The sequence below is a fragment of the Etheostoma cragini genome, chromosome 10 (genome assembly GCF_013103735.1).
Source record: "Etheostoma cragini isolate CJK2018 chromosome 10, CSU_Ecrag_1.0, whole genome shotgun sequence".
NCBI lineage: Eukaryota > Metazoa > Chordata > Actinopteri > Perciformes > Percidae > Etheostoma > Etheostoma cragini.
This window is the reverse complement of record NC_048416.1, coordinates 27,533,031-27,553,677: the sequence shown is the minus strand read 5'-3', so window position 1 is coordinate 27,553,677 and position 20,647 is coordinate 27,533,031. Positions and strand designations below refer to the sequence as shown.

The window sequence follows — 20,647 nt, the reverse complement described above, 5'->3', positions numbered from 1 at the left end:
TGCTTAATGTTGACTCTCTCTAAAATCGAACTGGAATCTGCAACTAAAAAAAAGAAACTTTTTCAAGTTTTAGCTTAACTGACTGTTAGATGTGTAGAAAGATGAAGCCTGTCATGGCATACACTAATGTTTTTAAATAATTTGACTTAAACCAGAACAACACCAACAACACACCAATAATGTATTGGTGCCTATGGTCCCCCGGTGCCTAGAAATGGCGATAGGTGTAAGCTTAGCCCTGGGTATCCTGCTCTGCCTTTAAGAAAATGAAAGCTTAGATAGGCTGATCTAGAATCGTGCCCCTTATGGGGTCACAAGGGGCAAGGTTACCAAAAAAAGCTACAGACACAGAAATGGCACATACTAAGGAAAAATCATTGTGGAACTGGCTCTAGTGGCTGTAAGTCTGCACCAAGGCTGAATTTTGGGAAAGAGACTTCAGATACAGTATTAAGGGACCACTAAGGTCTATATAAAAGAGACTTCAGATACAGTATTAGGGACCACTAAGATCCATATAAAAGAGACTTCAGATACAGTATTAGGGGACCACTAACGTCTATATAAAAGAGACTTCAGATACAGTATTAAGGGACCACTAAGGTCTATATAAAAGAGACTTCAGATACAGTATTAAGGGACCACTAAGGTCTATATAAAAGAGACTTCAGATACAGTATTAGGGGACCACTAAGGGTCTGGGACTTTTAAAGGCTGCAATCTGACATAAACACATCTGCTAAAATTTCTTTTAATTGCCATGTCCACTCCTGCCAACTAAAGCACGATTAAGGTATTTTTGGTTATCTTTGAGCAGCCATACAATTTGGTTAATGTTTAATGTTAATGTTTATTTGGTTAAAAAGATTGCGGTGTTGGCTAAATACTGAATAAATAAACACTGGTTTGAGGCATGAGACAGCCAGCAGTATTAAAGTCAAACACGTTGTGCAGCCTTCCACCACCCTGATGCCCACACCTTAACATTTCTGTGCTATACACAATGTTCTAAATTGAACAAAAGATTTAAGAGTGTAAACTGAGTGAATATTAGTTTGGCATTGCCTGACCTATCTCCAGGGGGTACCTCAGACAAAACGCTTTGGGAACCTCTTCTATAAACCAATCTCCCCCTTCCTGGCTGGTGCTAAGCCCCAGATTCCGTAACAGTGCCCTTGTAAAATAGGTAACAGAGATAGCGGAAAGGAAGGAAGGGGAGGGACACTCTGCCTGTCTGCGCTTTATCCCAGCACTGTATATCCTATATTAATATATACTTGTAGGACATCGCAGTGCATGGGTCTAATTGTCTTTGATGTTCACCTTCTTGACCTAATAATTTAATGCATTCCTATTTCCAAGCCAGTGATCAGATTAAAGTGATTAAAAGCATTAAAACATTACTAAAGTATTTTTGTTATTTTCTTCAGTAAAAATATCTATATTTTGTTTTCATATTGCGTCTCGGGGAGTGAAGTCACATGTGTGACAAGTCATGTTTTCAACATGAGAACAGTTCATGTGTACCATGCAGCGACACTAACCTAACCAACAATGGAGGGAGGAGAGAGAGGCATGGTTTCCAGCTGGACATACAGTCACTATTTTGAATTTTGTCAGCTAAAGATGGCCACATAAAGGTTGGTTGTACACTCTGTGCTGGTGGCGACAAAGTGCTATCTTGCTACAAAAACACAAATTTGAAGAAACATTTGGAGTCGCAGCACTGCACAGTCAAACAATCAGAGCAAGGCCCAGGTGGAGGGATGCAGAGAGCAGGAGGTCCCCCCCACCACCCAAACAACAAAACCTGGACTTCGGTGCAAAACCAGTAAGTGGGGGAGAGTTGAAGAAGTTGGTCGGGTAGTTTGTAGTGTGTTTTAGAGGAAACGCTGCCCTTAAACACTTTTGACCCACTCTCTTCTATGCCATAATAAACATGATCCCCAGTACTGTCCATGCCGTGCTGCCTCACAGTAACCCGGTTGTCATTTGTTGGAGCGGCGGGGGTGTTGTCGGCAGCTGCCGAATGTAAAATGTAATCTTGTAATCTATTTTTGTTACTTTCAATTCAAGTAATCTGTAAAGTAACTAAGTTACTTTTTCAAAGTAACTGTGGCAACACTGTGACTTAGAACAGTGTTTCTCAAACCTTTTTTCGATAATGTACCCCCTTTAAATTGTTTGACCAACGCAAAATATATTTGTTAGAAAAAAAAGTCTATATAAAGAGGTACAATACAGAACAAACAAGTGATGCTTTAAAGGCTCCAGGTATGTAGTACACATTAAATCACTGGTTATTTATCTTATGAAGACTAAAGCGTGTGCTCCCAAACAGAAAGCAATTTGCACGTTTTATATATATACGTCTTGGGCCTGATGCATTTCCATTACTCGCTAACATGTTAAAGCTGTGGCTATTCAGCATGACTTCCCGTCAGACTGTAACTCAGTGAAAAACACTCAGTCCTCTGGAGAATCCACAGCGTTCAGCCTGTGGAACATTTGCCTCATCACAGCCCAGATTCATGATTCAACACCTGCCGTCCTCGGACAGACGGACAGACAGACAGACGGACAGACAGAAGCAATCAAGCTCTAAATCCATTCCTCACACTCTTTTACAGAGTTTCCTTTTCTGGCTGATGGATTGCTCCTGTCTGTTCCCACAGAGCACAGCAAGGCTGATGTGGTGAACAGCTGGAAACGGGACAGAGGGGAGGAGAAAAAAGGGAGAAAAAAAGCTGCGATGCAACGTGGCGTTTTCCATTCTGCCTGGAAGCCACCGTCCAGCCGAAGATGGAGAGGAGAGGAGGAGGAGTGGAAGGAGGGGAGGAGGCGTCATCATATGATGAGACTCTCTCTTTCTTCCTCCCACATTCATGCTCTCTTTCACCCATCCCCCATTTATTCCTCAGTTTGTCTTCTTTTTCTATCTTTTAATTCCCCCCTCTCACATCATGTTCTGTCTTTTTACCCTCACCCCTCTCCCCTCCACACTCTCTCTCTCTCTCTCTCTCTCTCTCTCTCTCTCTCTCTCTCTCTCTCTCTGTGTACGTGGCAGTTGTCTCTCTGTGTTTGAGTTAACATGTCTCACAGAGATGATGAAGTAAAGAGCTGCAATTATGTTTTCTAAAGTGCTGCTAAATTATCCATCTGCAGCGCTGCAGGTTTGACCACGTTGAGATCTTAAAGACCATAATATCATAATGTAATATTACTTATGTGCTTACAGACACCGCAGGCATAAGGAGCAACATTATGAAATACTATGAAACCAAGGCAGTCACACACACTGCTCTCATCAACATCACACACATGGTGTTGTCGGGTCATCGACACTTGGGCCCCGTGTTTTGCCAGTTTAAGAGTGCAACCCATGTGTTTGGTCTTTTTAATTTTCCTTTTCGTTTCCTTTTTTAATTTAGAGGCGCTTGGTCTGGACTGTTGGCGTCAGTAGTTGACGCTCTCGGTCGGGATGTACGTTTAACTGACATGCAGCACAGGAACGGGACAGTCAGGGGTTGGAACAGCTTGTGGGTGGGGTTAAATGTAAACGTACGTTTTAGTGACACGTGGGACAAGAACGTGAAATGAACAGGACACAAACCCCGCTCTCTTGGATAAAAGTCCTGTGTTGTTCCCCCTAACTAGCCACATGGCTTTTGTTTTCCTGCTCCCTTTTTTGGGCGTATAGACCAACTCTTTTATTGACCCATCCTTTAGACCTGTTTATTTCACAGTTTTGTGTGTGCTATTTTCAAGTCTGGATGTGCTCATTGTTTCTCCTGACTGCAAAACACAATGTTTCTTTGTGGACAACAAACTTAAAGACAAAGTTAAAGTTCATGGAAGAGGAATAGACAACATACACTGGATGAAATTTGTGAAGAGGTGTGGTGGAAAATGGTGAACAGTATACGGCCCCATACACGGCTGTTCTACCTGCCCAGTTATTGCTGGTTGCTTTGTCCACGGGCTACATTTCTCCTCAATGTTGTTTAAATATTTTATATAGTTTATGGATACTTGCTGAAAAAGAAATAACGTGGCAAAGTTGTGTCTGATTGTGAAATATTCAGTGACTTCATTGATTTATTCATTTCAGCGGGACATTTGCAATTTGATATCAATTAGTCAAAGCTGCATGAGGACCAAAGTGCATTCATTTACACCTTTTAATGCGCTGAGTTGACTGTATGTGAACCAATATTACAGATATACTTCAAGTTAAATGTATTTCTTATCTCATTCGTAATACAACTGAACCTCACAAACAAACAAAAAGCTAAATAATTGGAAGGATCATTTAAATGTAGTGCATTTTCACCCAGAAATGTCCATGGCGTTCCTATCTTAATATAACTTTTATGGGTTTTATTTATTTTCTCCCTCCCTGCTCTCCAGGCTCACCTGTATGCAAAAAGAGCAGTAAAGCCCAGCCCTCACAATGTGTGTGTGTGTGTGTGTTACAGTGTAAATGAGAGAGAGGTGGAGTTGTGGAGGGAGAAGATGACTCCGATTATTCAAACCCATAACAAACATCAAAGCTGTTTAAGTTCTATTTCCTCTATAAAGCCACACTGGCTCTTAAAAATGATGACTACTGTACGCCGAGAGGCAGAGAGGGAGCCGGTTTACTTTGATTGGTGTTTTACCTTCAGTTAAACTAGGCCTCCTCCCCGTCGACACACAACAGCAGACGCACAAAACAAGAAAAAAGAATCTTTTTTAAGGTAACTTTTTTGCTTATGTGAACATAATTCATATGTTTAAATGACGTCTGTTGTGCAGCGCCTCCCATGTCCAGACAAACCAGACAAAATAGAAATTAAATTAGATATCAAGATGCTTGTGCAATATCTTTTTTTTTTTTTACTTTCACAGAACACAGTACACGTTACGAGAAAGACAAACATAATTAGTCCATGTGACCGAAGGTTGAAACTACCAAGTAAAGATCATGAGAACACAGAAGATGTGTTGTTTGATCCAGGAATTGAATCTAACTATCCTGCTATATGGTCTGGATTCATCGTGCAGCTGAATCCCTTAAACGTGACAGAGCAAAGTGTTTGTGCGTTTGAGGGAAGTGTGTGATTTAGTCGTTCCTCAAAAGACTGGCTGAGCCGCTCACAGAGACCAAACCCTGATGGAGGGTTGCAGGCTGTAATTACACCTACAGGACAGCAGATGAGCTCACTGCCTGACCACTGGGATTCAGTCCAGGTTTGTAGGGATTTGTAAAGGACAAGCTGTCGCCCACAGCGGGTGTCCGACATCAACCACAGTCAGCGCAAACATAATTATCCAGGAGGGGGAGGGGATGTGGGCAGCGGAAATGACTGGTGGGCAAAATCTGTACAGGTGATGATACAACATGTGGTTGGATTGTGTTGTTCAGGTGCAATCAGATGATGAGACTTCTATTACTAGATAGTTGTCTCACACTGCGAGACCTTCCTTCACGGTGCTGCGGAGGAGGGTCTGCCTACTCCACACAACATTCCAGAGCTCTGGTTTATCGGCATTACTTTAAACCAATCACAATCGTCTTGGGAGGCGCTAAGCCCCGGACACAGTGACATGCCTCTGCAAAATAGTCTTAGGAAAAACTTGTTTTGATGGAACTTATCTAAAATTATTTTAAAAATTGTCAAACAAAAACTCGGAAAAAGCGACAAAACTTTGGTAAAAAAATATAAAAATCGCAACAGAAACTTTAAAAAGGAACATAAACTTTGAAACAAGCCCAGTTGTGAATACTGGGTGGGTTGTAACCAATGGTGGAAGAAGTATCCAGATCCTTTACTTAAGTAAAAGTACTAATACCCTACTGCAAAAATACTTACAAGTAAAAGTCCTGTGTTGAAAATGTTATGGAGTAGAAGTAGAAAGAGGCATGAAAAGAAAAGTACCCCAAATTTGTACTTAAGAACAGTACTTAAGTAAATGTACTTTGTTACATTCCACCACTGGTTGTAAATTACACCTATGGGTGAACATTTTGCAGGATTACAATCTGCGTGTTTGTGGCGACATTCCCAGCAGGTTTAGAATATTTCACTCAGTGTAAACAATAAAGAGCTGGAAGAAGCAAATGGAAAATAGAGTCTATATATTTATATGTATATATATATAATATATAATATATGTAATATATATGATACTGTCAGACAGTGTGGGATGAGAAACATGTTCTGGGTTGAAACAGCGGAGGAAACTCTGGACTGAGTCCAAGCAGCAGACGTCAGCAGCTGCAGACAGTCTGGTGACGTGTAAACAGCAGCTCGGACACAGCGTACTGACACACATACACACTCAGGTACACAAACACACACACACACACACACACACACACACACACACACACACTCACACACACAAACTCACACACACACTCACACACAAACTCACACACAAACACACAAATCCCTGCAGTATGTTAGTGTAATAAAATGCTAAAAATCTCTCTCTCTCACACACACACACACACCTGCCTGTACACAGAAGAGGCCTGGGACTACAAGCAAAGCAGAAAACGTTAAAGTGCTTTCAGCTCTCAGCACATACATACAACTTATTTGTACTAAGTGTGGATGGATTGTGGTCTCATTACACTGTACACATTCACTTTCTGCAGAACAGAAAGTACTTTTAGAAAAACGGAGGAAGCTGGCTGAAGCATTAAGTTACATTAAAACTACCAAAGAAATTGAACCACTAAGGGCTTTTCAGTCTGCTCTTTCAGAAATGAGAACTTACTTTAAGGTTTAGGCGAGGTAAATGGCATTTCTTGCAGAAATAAGGGAACATTTAGACATTCAACTTTGCGACTTAAGGGTCCCTGAGTTTATAATCAGCAATATGTGCAAAGTATTGCATTATTAGGCATTTTTTTAACCTTTAATCACGTTCGGGGTTATCAAAAGTTGAAGTAGTTTGGTACTTTTTCTAGCACATATATGAAAAATATGAAAATATTGGAGGAATAATAAAAAATAATAAAAAATTAAATGGACAGCTTTGCTTATTCTGAGAACTTTGATACAATAACACAACGTTTGTCCTAAGGTGGCACCACAGGAAAAGGCCATGCTGTTTGCTAAATTAAGAGTTAATGTTTGCAGTTTTTAGCCTGGATGTACTGAAAGACACCTGAAATAAATCAAGTGAGTGACCATAAAAACATTATCTGAGAAAGAAAAAAAAAAAACGTTGTTTAGACAAGATGTGGTGTTACAGAGAATAAGACTTTGGGTTTTGTAGGAATCAAACAAGCGGGGGATAAGTTGTTGATTAGTGAGCTTCAGAGCTGCTGATGGGCGAATATTTTACGTTCAGACAGAGCAAGGATAGCTGTGTTCAGTCTTTATGCTAAGCTAGGCTAACCGTTTGCTGGCCTCGATGTGATGAATGGCGGATTCAGAGTCATCGGCAACCAGGAGATGAAGGAGAGCTCAGATCCAGCACATCCTTGTCTCTGCCACCCCAGGGTGCTAGAGCGACCAGCGCCGGTGTTAGTCCCTCTGTCTCTGACTCGCGAGTGGAAGCTAGCCCTGTGGATCGGTCTCCCGTGGACGAGCCCGCAACTCAACCAGTGCTAAGTAGTATCTGACGCGATGGGAGTGAGAATCTGTTGGCTCAGGCCTGTGTGTACTGTGTTCTCACAACAGAGTGATATGTAGAGTATACAAATTGTTATTTCCCCACTGGGGATCAATAAAAAGTAAAAAATAAAATAAAAATAAAAAAACGCTGGATAAAACGTCTTTTGGGTTTCTGTTCAGATCATAACAAAGCTGGATTGTAAAATGCTTCTGCAAAACCCTTGGAAACTCGTGCCTTCACTTGGGTTCTCCGCAGGTACACACATGCTTCTCTGCTTGTTCAGCAAAAGCACTAAATAATTATCTGAGCTGTTCATCTCCTTCAGCAGATAGGAGATTATGGGACACTGCACTGCTGCTAAATGCCAACAGGATTTTGAAGGTCCCATGGCATGAAAGTTCCCTTTATGAGGTTTTTTAACATCACTATGAGTTCCCCCAGCCTGCCTATGGTCCCCCAGGGGCTAGAAATGGAGATAGGTGTAAACCAAGCCCTGGGTAACCTGCTCTGCCTTTGAGAAAATGAAAGCTCAGATGGACCGATCTGGAATCTTGCACCTTATGAGGTCATAAAGGGCACTGTTACCTCCTGTTTCTCTGCTTTGCCCAACCACAGAATTAGGCCTAACCCCCACTCAACCAGTGCCTATACAAAAGTGACTTCAGATGCAGTATAAGGGGACCACTAATGGTTGTGTAAAAGCACCCAAAGAGCATCACGTCATGGGACCTTTAAATGTCAAGATGTTTGAGTCATCTGAGACAGATAACAACTTCCAACAAAAAAGAATCACATGTAGACCTTTTAGCAGGCTCAGGAGTCGCTGACTCTCTAAGTATTCATCAATCATGACTGTGCAGTATCAGCCCGAAGCGAAACCTGACATTAAAAGCTCTGCTTATTAGTGTCATTAATCTTTCCTCGGGGTATCTTTGGCTCTCACAGACTTGTTACAATGCCATCTTGGCTGCTGCAACAGAGTCTGCCGCCACGACTGCCACTCTTTCTTCAGATAAAACCAGATGCATCCGTGTTTATGTTCGTGTGCATGTTTACTCATGGGTTTCTGAGGGTCTGTTTTCGTCTGCTTTTATCAGTTTTATACGCTTGATGTGTCTCCTTCCTGTGCTTTTTTTGTGTGTACATAACATACATCTCTTTGCAGGTAACAAATGAGGACCAGATCACATTGATAGTGGGAATTGTAGATAATCCATGTAACATTCCAATCTGATAGGTTCTTGTGCCCTTTTACTCTGAAGGGGATCAGATTGAGACACTATTTCAAATTTGGAATGCAGATCAAAACTGGAATTGTCTTCGTTCTCGCCAAAACATGGCCGCTGACCACGGGCAACAATGAATACCACATGTCTTTGTGTTGTTGCTTTCCCTGAACATGTCCCAGCGGCGCCCATGCCAGGTGTTACGGAGGGGAGAGTGGCAGAGCCCTCGAGTCCCTGTACAGCCGCGGTACACCGAGTCCTGCTGATTCAGCCTGATTCGCCTTATCAGGGACATTTTACATTCATCTTTCATATCAGGACATGGGGTTTGGAAACCTCAGCCCTGATGTACAAGGCGATTTTTATTCAGCCAACTACTTTCCATTTCTCATCCAACAACAGTGTTTTCTGGTGTCAAATAAGTGTCACAGCTTGATAAGATAATTTGTTTATTAGTCCCCAATGGGGAAATTACTGCACTACACTCTGTGTACACACTTTTTGTTAGTACTCACACACAGGCCTGAAATACACACACATGCTCAGGACCTATACATGCACTATACATGGAGAGATGTCAGAGTGAGTGGGCTGCCAGCTGAACCAGCGCCCTGAGCGGTCGGGGGGGTACGGTGCCTTGCTCAAGAGCACCTGGCAGTGCCCAGGAGGTGAACTGGCATCTCTCCAGCCACCAATCCACGCTCCCAACTTTTTGGGTCCATACAGGGATTTGAACCAGTGACCCTCCGGTTCCCAACCCAACTCCCTATGGACTGAGCTACTGCCACCCCCCTTGATGACACGTGTTTTTTTCAGTAGTTTATGAATCGTTTTTTTTTCAGATATGTAGCATAACAACAAGCTGTATCAAGTTTGAATCTTATGATCACTATAAATTGTCTGTTATTCATCAAACACAGACCTGGTAAATTTAAGATAAGATAAAACTTTCTTTATCCCGAGGGTAATTCCTCTGCAGCATTTGGGGAAAGGCCAAGATAACAATAAGGTGAAAACCCTAAAAATATACAATATGTAGCCTACAATGCCAGAATTAGGTAGCAGTGTTGTTGCCTATGGATATATACTGTATGTGCAGTATTAGATCTGAAGCATAGGTGTAGGAGTTCATTGTTAGTATCCAACAGACTGATTATGTCTATGATATTGCTTCCACTACACTCACTGGTTTATGTGCAAATAAAGTAAACCCAAAGCCACATGTGATTCCTTTTCCTCCACACTGTTACAGAACAGGATGATGTAATTCCATTGCCAGTATGCATTTACATGACACATCTCCTGTGCTGTGAATTATGGGAATATAAGACATGAATTTCCATACGGCCGAGACTCCCAGAGAGACGGGAAGCCGCAGGGTCCTCTGACTATTTGCACTAGTCAGTCAAACTGCCCATTTCCCTGACTGGCTGTATCCGCCTGGTGATGGGTGTGTTTGCATTGGCACCCTGGACAGGATCTGACAGCCCTGACTACACCCACCCTCACCCTCGCCCTCCCCCTCCCCCTTACCCAAGGGACCCACTCAAATACATACAGACACATATATTACCTGTTACTGGTCAGCTGAGGACACAGTGTGTGTGTGTGTGTGTGTGTATGAGAGAGAGAGAGTTTTTTTAGAATGGTAATACGCTAATATGCTGCAGGGATTTGTGTGTGTGTGTGTGTGTGTGTGTGTATGAGAGAGAGAGAGATATTTTAGCATGTTAATATGCTGCAGGGATTTGTGTGTGTGTGTGTGTGTGTGTGTGTGTGTGAGTATGAGAGAGAGAGAGATATTTTTGCATGTTAGTATGCTGCAGGGATTGCTCCCATTCAGACAGCATTAGCAGGTCCTCCCAGTGAGGGTTCCAGTTCATCCCAGAGGTGTTGGATGGCGGTCAGAGCGGTCAGAGCTCTGTGCAGGCCCAAACCGTTTCTTCATGGACCTGGTTTGGTTGTTCTTGTCTGTCTTTTTGATTCAGCAAAGGGCCTTTCCCCAAAATGTCACCACAAACAAAATTACCATTATGCTGTAGCATTCCGATTCTCCTTTACTGGAACTACAGATGTGTTCATGTAAGGTATGTTTGATTCGTACTGTTCCCGAGTACCATTTGATACAAGCTCAGGTATAATTTGCACTGCTTTATTCTTGTTATCATACGTGTCTTATTCTATTTTAGCTGTTCTTATACTTTTTTTAACTACTCTTTACTATTTTTTGTGAAGCACTTTAAATTGCCTCGTTGTTTATTAAAATGTGCTGTAGGAATAAAGCTGCCCGGCCGTGTCTTGGCTTTCTGCGCTTTAAGTCACTGGAAAGTTCAAGCCAGCTGTCGCCACATTCAAAAGGACATCAGGTGAGGCGTTGGACATACACAGCAAAAGTATGTTAGTCCCTGAGATTAAACATAGGACTCGCTAGGCAGCAATAGCTTTACAATAGAAGCAAACCAGCTGTAAAGGGGCGATCCTAGGCTCAGAGATTTAGGGGGGCTCAGCCCCTAATGAGAACATGACATGGACACAGTGCCAGTGTGACGTCTTGTGAAAATTGAAACAGTAGCATCCCTGTCCTATATCCTGTTTCCCCTGGAGGAGAAAGTGCCTCATTTTGGAAAACACGTCTAATCTTATTCAAACATTCAATCTCACCAGACAGACAAGTTGGAGCCTTTAACATTTCTGCACCTGTCTCTCATGCCTCAAAGTCTTCTACCGGTCTTTTATCTTAGCTGAACCAAAACAAAATATGTCTTTGGATGTTTTAGATCGGCTATGGTCCTGACCCTGGACCTGCTTTGATAAACGTAGCACTGAACAAATGTCTCCTTCAGACTCCATGGCATTGTCCTGAGAGGAAAAATGCAGAGTCTCTGCTTCAGGGAGGACACATAGCGAAGGGATTTTAAAAGTCTCACAACCTGAAAAGCCTTGTGACTAACGATATGAATAATAATAATACATGCATATTCTAGAAGCTCTAATTCAAACTAAGAAAAGAAAACTACGGACTGCAGCTTTACGGCCATTATGGATGAGATGCACTGAAGAGAGACAGTGTCTGTGTGTGTGTGTGGGGGTTAACACAAGGAATCCAGTGACTGTGCTGACAACCCTGTTATCTGTGGAGTTTGTGCTGTACACAATAAGTCTCTGTTCGCCTCGGCGGCTGGTTCAGACTGAGGGGGGGCAGCGAGGGACTCTTTGCCCTCTGCAGTGCCTACAAGGGCTTCTCCGAGCCAGGCTCGGAGAGCTTCCTTCATCCTGGATGTTATGATTGGTTAAACTACTGCTCACCGCAGGCCAGGCCTCTTGTGGTTTTTTTTTTTAGGAAATGCCAATAAACCAGAGCACGTTTTTCTCCCATCCTGTATTGTTGTGTGGACTAGTCAGCAGGGGCAATTCTAGGATCAGACCTTTAGGGGGGGCCCTGCCCCTAATGAGAATTCCCCCCCGCTAAATCAGTAATTTCACTGGATGACAATGAGTATATGTATTTATTATCATGACAGAGGAGGAATGCAAAATATTGAACTATATGAAAAAACTACAACAAGTCCCTTTATGGACTGTTAGAATCAAATGAAATGATAATGAGGGGTTAACAAGAAATACATTAAAAAAACTTTGTTTGACTTGGTAACAGGTGCATAGCCTTGGCGACAGCAACACAGGATATTAAACCTGTTTCTTTTAAACCTGTAATCGTTCTATCACGAACAGGCAAGTTTGCAAACTCTTAACTTGACGGACTAAAATGAATAAAAAAATAAATAAATGTAATTATTATTTTATTTTAGTGGGGCTGGGATGAAATTTAGGGGGTCTAAAATTGCCACTGCTAGTCAGACCTTCCTCCACAGTGTTGTGGAGATAGGTCTGGCAATGCAAGACTAGTGATTATATAACTTAAACCATCAAAACAACCCACTCTAGTAAATATCCAGCCACATGTTACGCATTATAAGTCGGCACAGAAGTGATACTCCTGTCTTCAAACTGAGCCCTCAGTGATGTTCGGTTCAGTTATTTGCATTCATGAGTGAATCCTAACAGCTGATGACGTGTCAGACATGATGAGACCGGTCTCCATGTTTGAAACATTAAACTCATGCAGGAGTGTTCTCCACGTCTCGATCCCTCTCATCAGAACATCCCAAACTCTATTTGCTCCTGACAGAAATGTGTCTCTGATTCCCACACGTTTGAGTCACGAGGCTCGCCAGTAGGAAAAACTGCACTGCTACATTTTTTTTACCAACTGTATGGGACACTAAACTACACTGGTGCTCATAGGTTTATGAACTCATGCTGAAGTTAACTAAAAAAAGGAATTAAAAAAAATCTACTTTTGGAAATTTATCCTAATGTCTTCAATTAAAAGAATTGGAAAAATCGAACCTTTATGGATCCCAATTTTCACTGTTAAGGTATAATGTCTTTTAAATAAATGACTGTTCTTCCTTAAATCTCTAGGTATGGTGAAACTATTAAAAACTCTCAAGAAAGTGGGCACAGCGCCTCCTGGTGGTTAAAGCATCAAGTTAATGTAAAACCTGGACATTTTTACACAAGTTAATGGGAGGTTCAGCAGCTTTCTTTTTTTTCTCATTTACATGGACATTTGTAATGTACCTTTGAATTTTTTTACCCTTACGAGAATTTTGTATGTTTTCTTGTTCAGAGAGGTTCAGCGTGTTTTGGATGTATTAGATCTCGAGCAGGGGAGAGCACATAAATTGGGCTTTTAAACACCTCCAGGAGGAAAGATAGCCCAGGGCCTGGAGAGAGCGATATACTGACACATTATCAGAAAACACAAGGCATTGGTTGAATGTCTACCTGGTTGTTTAGTTAGGAAAGGATAGTGTAATCTCAACTGACCTAAATGAAAGTAAAGAAAGAAATATTCCGATGGACTGGAACTAATCTGGCAATTCCCCAGTGAGAATCAGTAATGGTGAACATTACGGTGTTGCCAGTCAATCAACACGAACAGCGGGGTACTTTGTTTAACCCTTTGGTTGTCTTTGGGTCAAGGTCGACCTGTTTTCTAAATTTCTATATCAGAAATATGGGTTGTTTTTAACTACTAGTAATACTATCCAAAAATAGCGTGGGTGATTCCATACTACACGCTTCAGATCAGCTGGTATTCTGTAAAATAATAAAAATAAAGTGGTATGGAAAGTTGTAAGTGACCCCAAACTTCTAACCTGGTAGTGTACATTGGTTTCATGCAAATTAAAAAACAAAAAAACACCCTAGAAATAATTATTACTAATAAAGATATAGAAAAGGAAATAACTAGACATAGTGAGGCAGAGATGCTTTTATTTCCCCTGTGCATGCGTACACAACATTTCAAGTCACTTACAAAGGTCTAGCAAAAGAGGATGATATTGTTTTCCAAAGTGACAAACGGGAATTACAACAAGCGTTTCACGTTGTTAAAGGTGCTCTAAGCAATGTCACACATGGGTTAAGGCTACAACATTTGTTGTGTCACATGCAGCAAACATCTCATCATCTTCTAGCTGCCCGTCCCCAGAACACACCGTTTATTAAAAATAGAAAAGAAGCCTCTGTAGACAGCCCAGGGTCTACAACAGCAAAACAAACTGCGCCCACCTGCACAACAAAGACTATTTAACCAGTGTTCCAGCCAATGACTGACAAGGATTTGGGAGTGGGGGGTTAGTGTGGTTAGTGTAGTAGGCGGGGCAAGCTAGTCTCGTTAGAAAATACTTTGAACGTCAAGAAGCAACGTCACTTAGAGCACCTTTAATAGAGAACAAATGTTAGTATCAAAGAACATGATTAATATGACCTGTGGTATTAATGGATTATTGTAGTGTAAAGTGTAATGAAACCATAGATGAAGATTTGAAGGACGACTTCTAAATTTACGTCACATGCTACGAATGCAACAGCACTGAAGTTCAACTTCTATGGAGAAGTAGCCAATACTTTGCAGTGTATTTGGAGAAGTAGCCAATACTTTGCAGTGTATTTGGAGAAGTAGCCAATACTTTGCAGTGTATTTTACAATCAAGGGAATGTACTTTTGTGTTAAAGGAAGTTTGCTTTGCAGCTTTAACACAAACAAGAAATTATTTTGCTCATTACGTTTTGCAAGTAAACGCTTGTTTTCTCTTGTGTCCGCAATTAAAAAATTAAATTGGAGATTATCATCATCATCATTATTATCATCATGGCATTTTCAGTTTATTTTATACTGTCAATTTATTAACTTTTTCCACTGTTTTTCCATCAGACCTTTGAGGACAGGTAAAGAACTTGAATTCCAGCATAAATCTTCACTTCATCAGCAGCAATGATTTCCTACAAAAAATACACACACACAGATGGAGAAAGTAAGCTGGTTTGTAAAGCCATAACAGTTTAATAATGGAAATTGTCGTGACTGGCAGGACTAATATGGGAATGTGAACTGACTGTTGGAGACTGATTAATAACATGTTTTATTCTATTTTTATTGTCATCTGATTCAAGCTAAACTGCTTACAGACAATACATTGAATCAAAGTAATGATAACTAACACTTCATTATTACTGGTGGTCACAAAAAACCCTTCAGATTAACCCAAAGTTAACAGCGATCAGAAACATGAATACATGGGCTTAAACGCCTGTCTCCCCATCGTGGCACCTGTTCTACGTGCAGCAGACTCCTTCATACGGTGCCGTTGTACTTGACCTCCTTCCCGCATTTCTTCAGTGTCTCCGTGAGAACTTCCACGTCCTTGTCGGACTCGATCCAAACCAGTTTCTTAGGCAGGTCGATCTCAAACTTCACATCTGAGAGCATAGAGAACAAAGACACTTTGTTTAATTCCAAGACGCAACGGAACCGAAGACACTCGCAATGAAAGGGACAAGATGCACCATAAAACGCTCCAATTCTAATGACGGTCAAATGTCATTCTCCATAAAAGAATTATCTACCACCACAGAGGAGATCGGAGAGTTTAAAGCACTCATTAGGCTTTTCCCCCTTTCCTTTCCTTTATTGTGTTATAGAATTTTTTGTGCACGTTATGTTTTAGAAAGTGAAAGAGTCCAAAGTCCCCCCCAAAGGGACTTACCATCTCCAACAGAAAACACAGTTCAAACTGCTCCAACCAGCTCGGTTGTAGTCCAGCCTTTACCTCCGTGATAAACTATTTAGATGGCCGCATAGCGGTTGGATAATTACCGCAGGAGGCTTGAGGTAGAGGTACAGTGCAGAGCAACAGGTTTATTTCCCCAACAATTAACACAAACATGGCCACCACGATCACAACCAGAAACGTTAACACCACAGTCAGCATGCGGTCCAGACAGAAGGCCCACTAGATGGAAACTGGCAGCCTTTTATAGCTTGCCACTAACCTTATCTCAACCCTACCGTAATACAAGTTAAGTCTGAAGTGTACTTAATTTGAACAATTATACAAATACAACAACCACATTTCTACTTCTGTATGTTTAACTCAATTTACTTGAATTATGTTACCTAATAAAATCAAACATAGTTGGTTTAACAAGTTAAATCAATTAAAGTACTCCAACACCCCTTTGCTACATGAAACATGGTATCTCCCGGAACCTTTAAAATGGGGCTCGATAGACTGGGGACTCTTTTAGCCAGAACACTCTAGAAAGGAGACACAACAGAGGTGAGTTACTTGAACACACACTTTACTATTGTACAAACAGTAACCGTTAAGCTGCATCCAGTTAATCAGGCCCAGATACTACCATACTGCACATGTGGAGGTAACCAAACTAGCACTCTGGGTCCATGTGTTTCTCTTGACAGGGCTGGCCTCCGATCAACACCAGCTGCAACTTTCACAAAACTGATGAATATATTCCAATAAACATTCAGAACTGTTGTGCGTCATTTTATTTACCCATAACATAATGAGCTATAATGTACTAATGCTGCAAAATATTAGTGATGAAGAAGACCTTCATTACACAAACGTGCGTCACTTTGTAACACACGTTATGGTCTCCTAGCTGCTAGCGTGGCACACCCTCATACTCTGCAACTAACGAGCAAAAGTACTTTATTGTCCCATGTAATGAAATTAATTCTCTGCATTTAACCCATCCATCAAGGGAACAGTGGGCAGCCAATCACAGCGCCCACCGCCCCTCTCCTGATCTGAGCCAAGGTCTTGATCACAGGCAATGACTGGAGATCCTAGTACCTATTTTTTGATGGTGGGGTGGGGGGAACCCACGCGAACCCACGCAGAAAAACTCCAAACTCCCAGAATGACCTGGATTTGAACCCAGAACCTTCTTGCAGTAAGGCCACAGTGCTAACCATTGGGCCTCCATGTAGCTGCTAGCAGTTAGCTAGCAGCTACATAACAGCTCATAACAACCCAGACTGATATGAGCTAGAATAATTAAAGTGTCCCTCAGGCACTCAACATTTTAATGACTAAAGTGCCACTGCCACCGGCCTCTTTAAGATGGCAAGTCAGTCAGTTAATGAAGTACAAGCAATAGAACTGGTGGATAAGACTGTTGTTGTAGATCAGTGTTACGTTTCCAGCGTCACGGCTCCGAACCGTTCAATTAGTCGGCACAGACACCTTGTTTCTTCAGGCTAACGTTATTAGCTTTAGCCAGGCAGGGAGCAGCTTTCTGTAGTAAAACATGCCCGGGAGACGTTGTGATATCGTTGCATTAATCAGGTGATTTACTTTGTCTTTGCAGAGAACAGAGATGCTGTATTTTCAGTTTTATGGCTGATTATCTTATTTTGTTTACAGATGGAGTCTGGAGATGACGTGGGGTACTTAGTGTTTACATCTTCCTTTACACACTTCAGGCTGTTGCTACTAGCTTAGAGGAGAACCTGTATGACACTAAGTGGTACAGCCTGAGACATAAACAATTTAACAAGATGTCTACTGCATATCTGTTTTGCTTTTCCCTCCATTGTACCGAACCGTGATGTCTGAACCGAGGTATGAACCATTCCACCCCAATAGCGCATTTTTTTTTATATATATATATATATCTCTATCTCTATCTCTATCTCTATCTCTATATATCTATATATATCTTCATGGGCTCTTCTTACAGCACCCAGAGAAGAATAAGATTGGCGGTCTCACCTCCCAGCTTGTTGAGGATTCTGGTAACAGCTCCTGAGCATCCCTCACACGTCATCGCCACCTCAAACTCGTGCTTCTGTAAATAGAAACATGGATATATATTAAGGGCGGGGAGAAAAAAAATAGATACAGCATAGTATTGCGATACTTTTAGTGAAAATACGGTACTGATACACAGACACCAAGTATGGATCTTTTATTATATGTATGTGTTGGTTAGTTTGTCTGTTTGACAATCCCATTTTGGAGCACTAAAAGGTAAGTGATATGAACAGAGAAATTTATCTTTTTAGATTAAACAAATCTGGATAAAGTACCACAATATATTGTTTTTATTCGTCATCGCCAATATCAGCGAGCACATTAAACACATCGCGAAAGGTAGCAACATGGCAACAGACACTCAGAGAATTTTAGTAATTCCTACAATAATAAGATAATGTTTTATTGTCACAACAGAACAGATGAACATCAACATATATTAAAGTTCAGATAAATAAAATGTATAAAAATACAAACTGAAGCTATGAAACTCAAAGTCCTTTTAACAAAAACACATTAACAAAAGAAGAATCAGTGTTGCCAACAGGGACGTTGTAGAGCGTCCTCTGGTGGACAAACAACGACAACGCTCATGACATGGTTGACCAATGTTATTTTATTTTATAGTCATTTGTCAAAATGTTTTCTTTTATCAGCCAATATTAATGCCGATACAGATAGATCAGGAAATGCCTAATATTGGCCGATAATATCGGCCCGCCGACATATAGAAAAATAAAAAAAGAATAAATAAAATGGTACACAACTAGTAAAAGTAAACTTACTATACAAGAGCAATTAAAGACAAGTTAGAAGGTAAGTGAGATGTTAACGTAACAGTTATGAGGGACAGTGACATGGTATGATATGATCAATAGCAGTGAGACTAGAATATATGTAAACAGAAATATAATGTAGTATATTTGATGTGGTAAGAGAGTATAACATACCGGTAATGTAAAATGAGGTAAAAGATATAGTAGGTGCAATGCAATAGTAATATATTAGAATAATACTGCTATAATTACATAATAGTAAGGCTGTCCTCGATTAAAGAAATTATTAGTTGACTAACACTTACATGATTTAGTCGATTAATTGATTAGTTTGAGTTCTGAGACTAGAAAAGCACAATATAAAAGTAGTTAATTAACCTTCTGTAAAACTGAGTTTCTACACAATTAATCCTGCAAAAGCACCACTTTAAATCTTGTGCTCCCCAGAAATGTGCTCTGAAGTTTCTTGGAAATGAGTAATTAAGCTATAATAAGCATAAAAACGAAAACAAAATAAATCTTAGTCGACTAATACTAAATACATGGGGGACATCCCTGCAAAATAGTATAGAAAGAACGATAGAAAAGACGAAGGAATGAAAGTATAACTGATACTGTTATAAAGAAAGACAATGTTATGCGAATACCAGCCATGAGATCAGCTGATATACCAGCTGATCTTATTGTGACGTTTAAACCGTTAGTTATTGCAGTTTAACTTTATGTGATCGATACAGCTGTTACCTGGCCTCTAACCGTGGCATTAATGGAAGTGACTGTAAACTGTATCCGCCACCTAAAGCAAGTCTGACTTACAGCGAGCTCGAATGCTACTTAACAATGCCGAGAGAGAGAAATGCGAACTTATCTTCGCTCAAGCTGAATTAAAGCAACTATTAAGCTCGTTACTTACGGTCATATTTGTGGCGCAACTCGGTTGTCAGACCAGCAGTGGACTTTTGCCTCTGAATGACTTGAAAATGTTGGAAGTGCAGTAAACGGCTCAAGAATTTCCCTACAACGTTTGCTTTGTGAAGCTAGCTAGCTTCGATCAACAGAACAACCGGATTTCCGGTTTAAAACAACAACAAACAAAACACAATTATAATACTATTTTGTAGATGGACATATTTTTATGTTGCAATGTTTTTGGGTCAATGAAAAATTTGAAAATAATTTAAAAAAACGTATACTTGTATATGTGATGTAGCGTGTAATAAATACAAACTAAAAGATGACGTAAAAAGAGTGTATTGTTATATTTTGAATGTAAACCCGTTTCCTTTCTATTATTTTGGCTAACTTGACTCAGAGGAACACGGACATGTATCATGAATGACTTGACTTTCTCTTTTTTTACAGCACGTTTCAGCCCCCTTTGTGTAGCCTACTTTATAGTGTATTTCCATTTAGTTGCTTGAGCAAATTATACTAAAAGAAGATTGTATAAACGAAAGACAAAACTGCGTAGATAACATTTAAACTGTAGACCTCTAGTCTGGCCGCCCCGGAGCCCAAATCAAGCGCTTCCAAAACGTACATGTTTTCCAAAATAAAAGCCCTATCAGAACTGAATTCTTACGGAATTTAAATGTAACCATAATAATCTAAACTTAGTTTTATCACCAGGTTTCAATATTCGGAAAAAAAAACAATCATTTATTTTTTGCACAACCTCGTCATAAAGAGAAAGCTCCTGTCTGGCCGCTGGCTCGACTCCGTCAGCACCAGGACCACCAGGCACTTGAAAAGTGTTGCGCTAATTAAGTCGTCGCTCTCCTTATTAACCCATCCTAGTTCTCCTCTCTCACCACCCGACCGCCCACCAAGCATATGT

The 20,647-nt window shown here is 40.8% G+C and overlaps 1 protein-coding gene and 1 long non-coding RNA gene across 3 annotated transcripts; one reads left to right on the top strand and one right to left on the bottom strand.

Moving 5' to 3' along the window:
- Positions 1-1,510: 1,510 nt before the first annotated feature.
- Positions 1,511-16,837, top strand: LOC117951949. The gene is made up of 4 exons (XR_004658283.1): positions 1,511-1,521; positions 5,071-5,076; positions 6,180-6,184; positions 16,401-16,837. It is a non-coding gene; the product is annotated as an uncharacterized LOC117951949 (long non-coding RNA).
- Positions 15,113-19,891, bottom strand: atox1 (antioxidant 1 copper chaperone). Of its 2 annotated transcripts, XM_034883954.1 has the most exons (4): positions 19,724-19,891; positions 17,993-18,068; positions 15,523-15,671; positions 15,113-15,194 (listed from the first exon to the last, which is right to left on the bottom strand). In XM_034883954.1, the coding sequence occupies exons 1-3, from the start codon at positions 19,727-19,729 to the stop codon at positions 15,547-15,549; spliced, it is 207 nt and encodes a 68-aa protein (XP_034739845.1). In that variant the 5' UTR covers positions 19,730-19,891; the 3' UTR covers positions 15,113-15,194; positions 15,523-15,546. The 2 variants fall into 2 exon arrangements, with proteins under 2 accessions (XP_034739845.1, XP_034739844.1); XM_034883953.1 differs by lacking the exon at positions 15,113-15,194 and having other exon boundaries at positions 15,426-15,671.
- Positions 19,892-20,647: the final 756 nt, after the last annotated feature.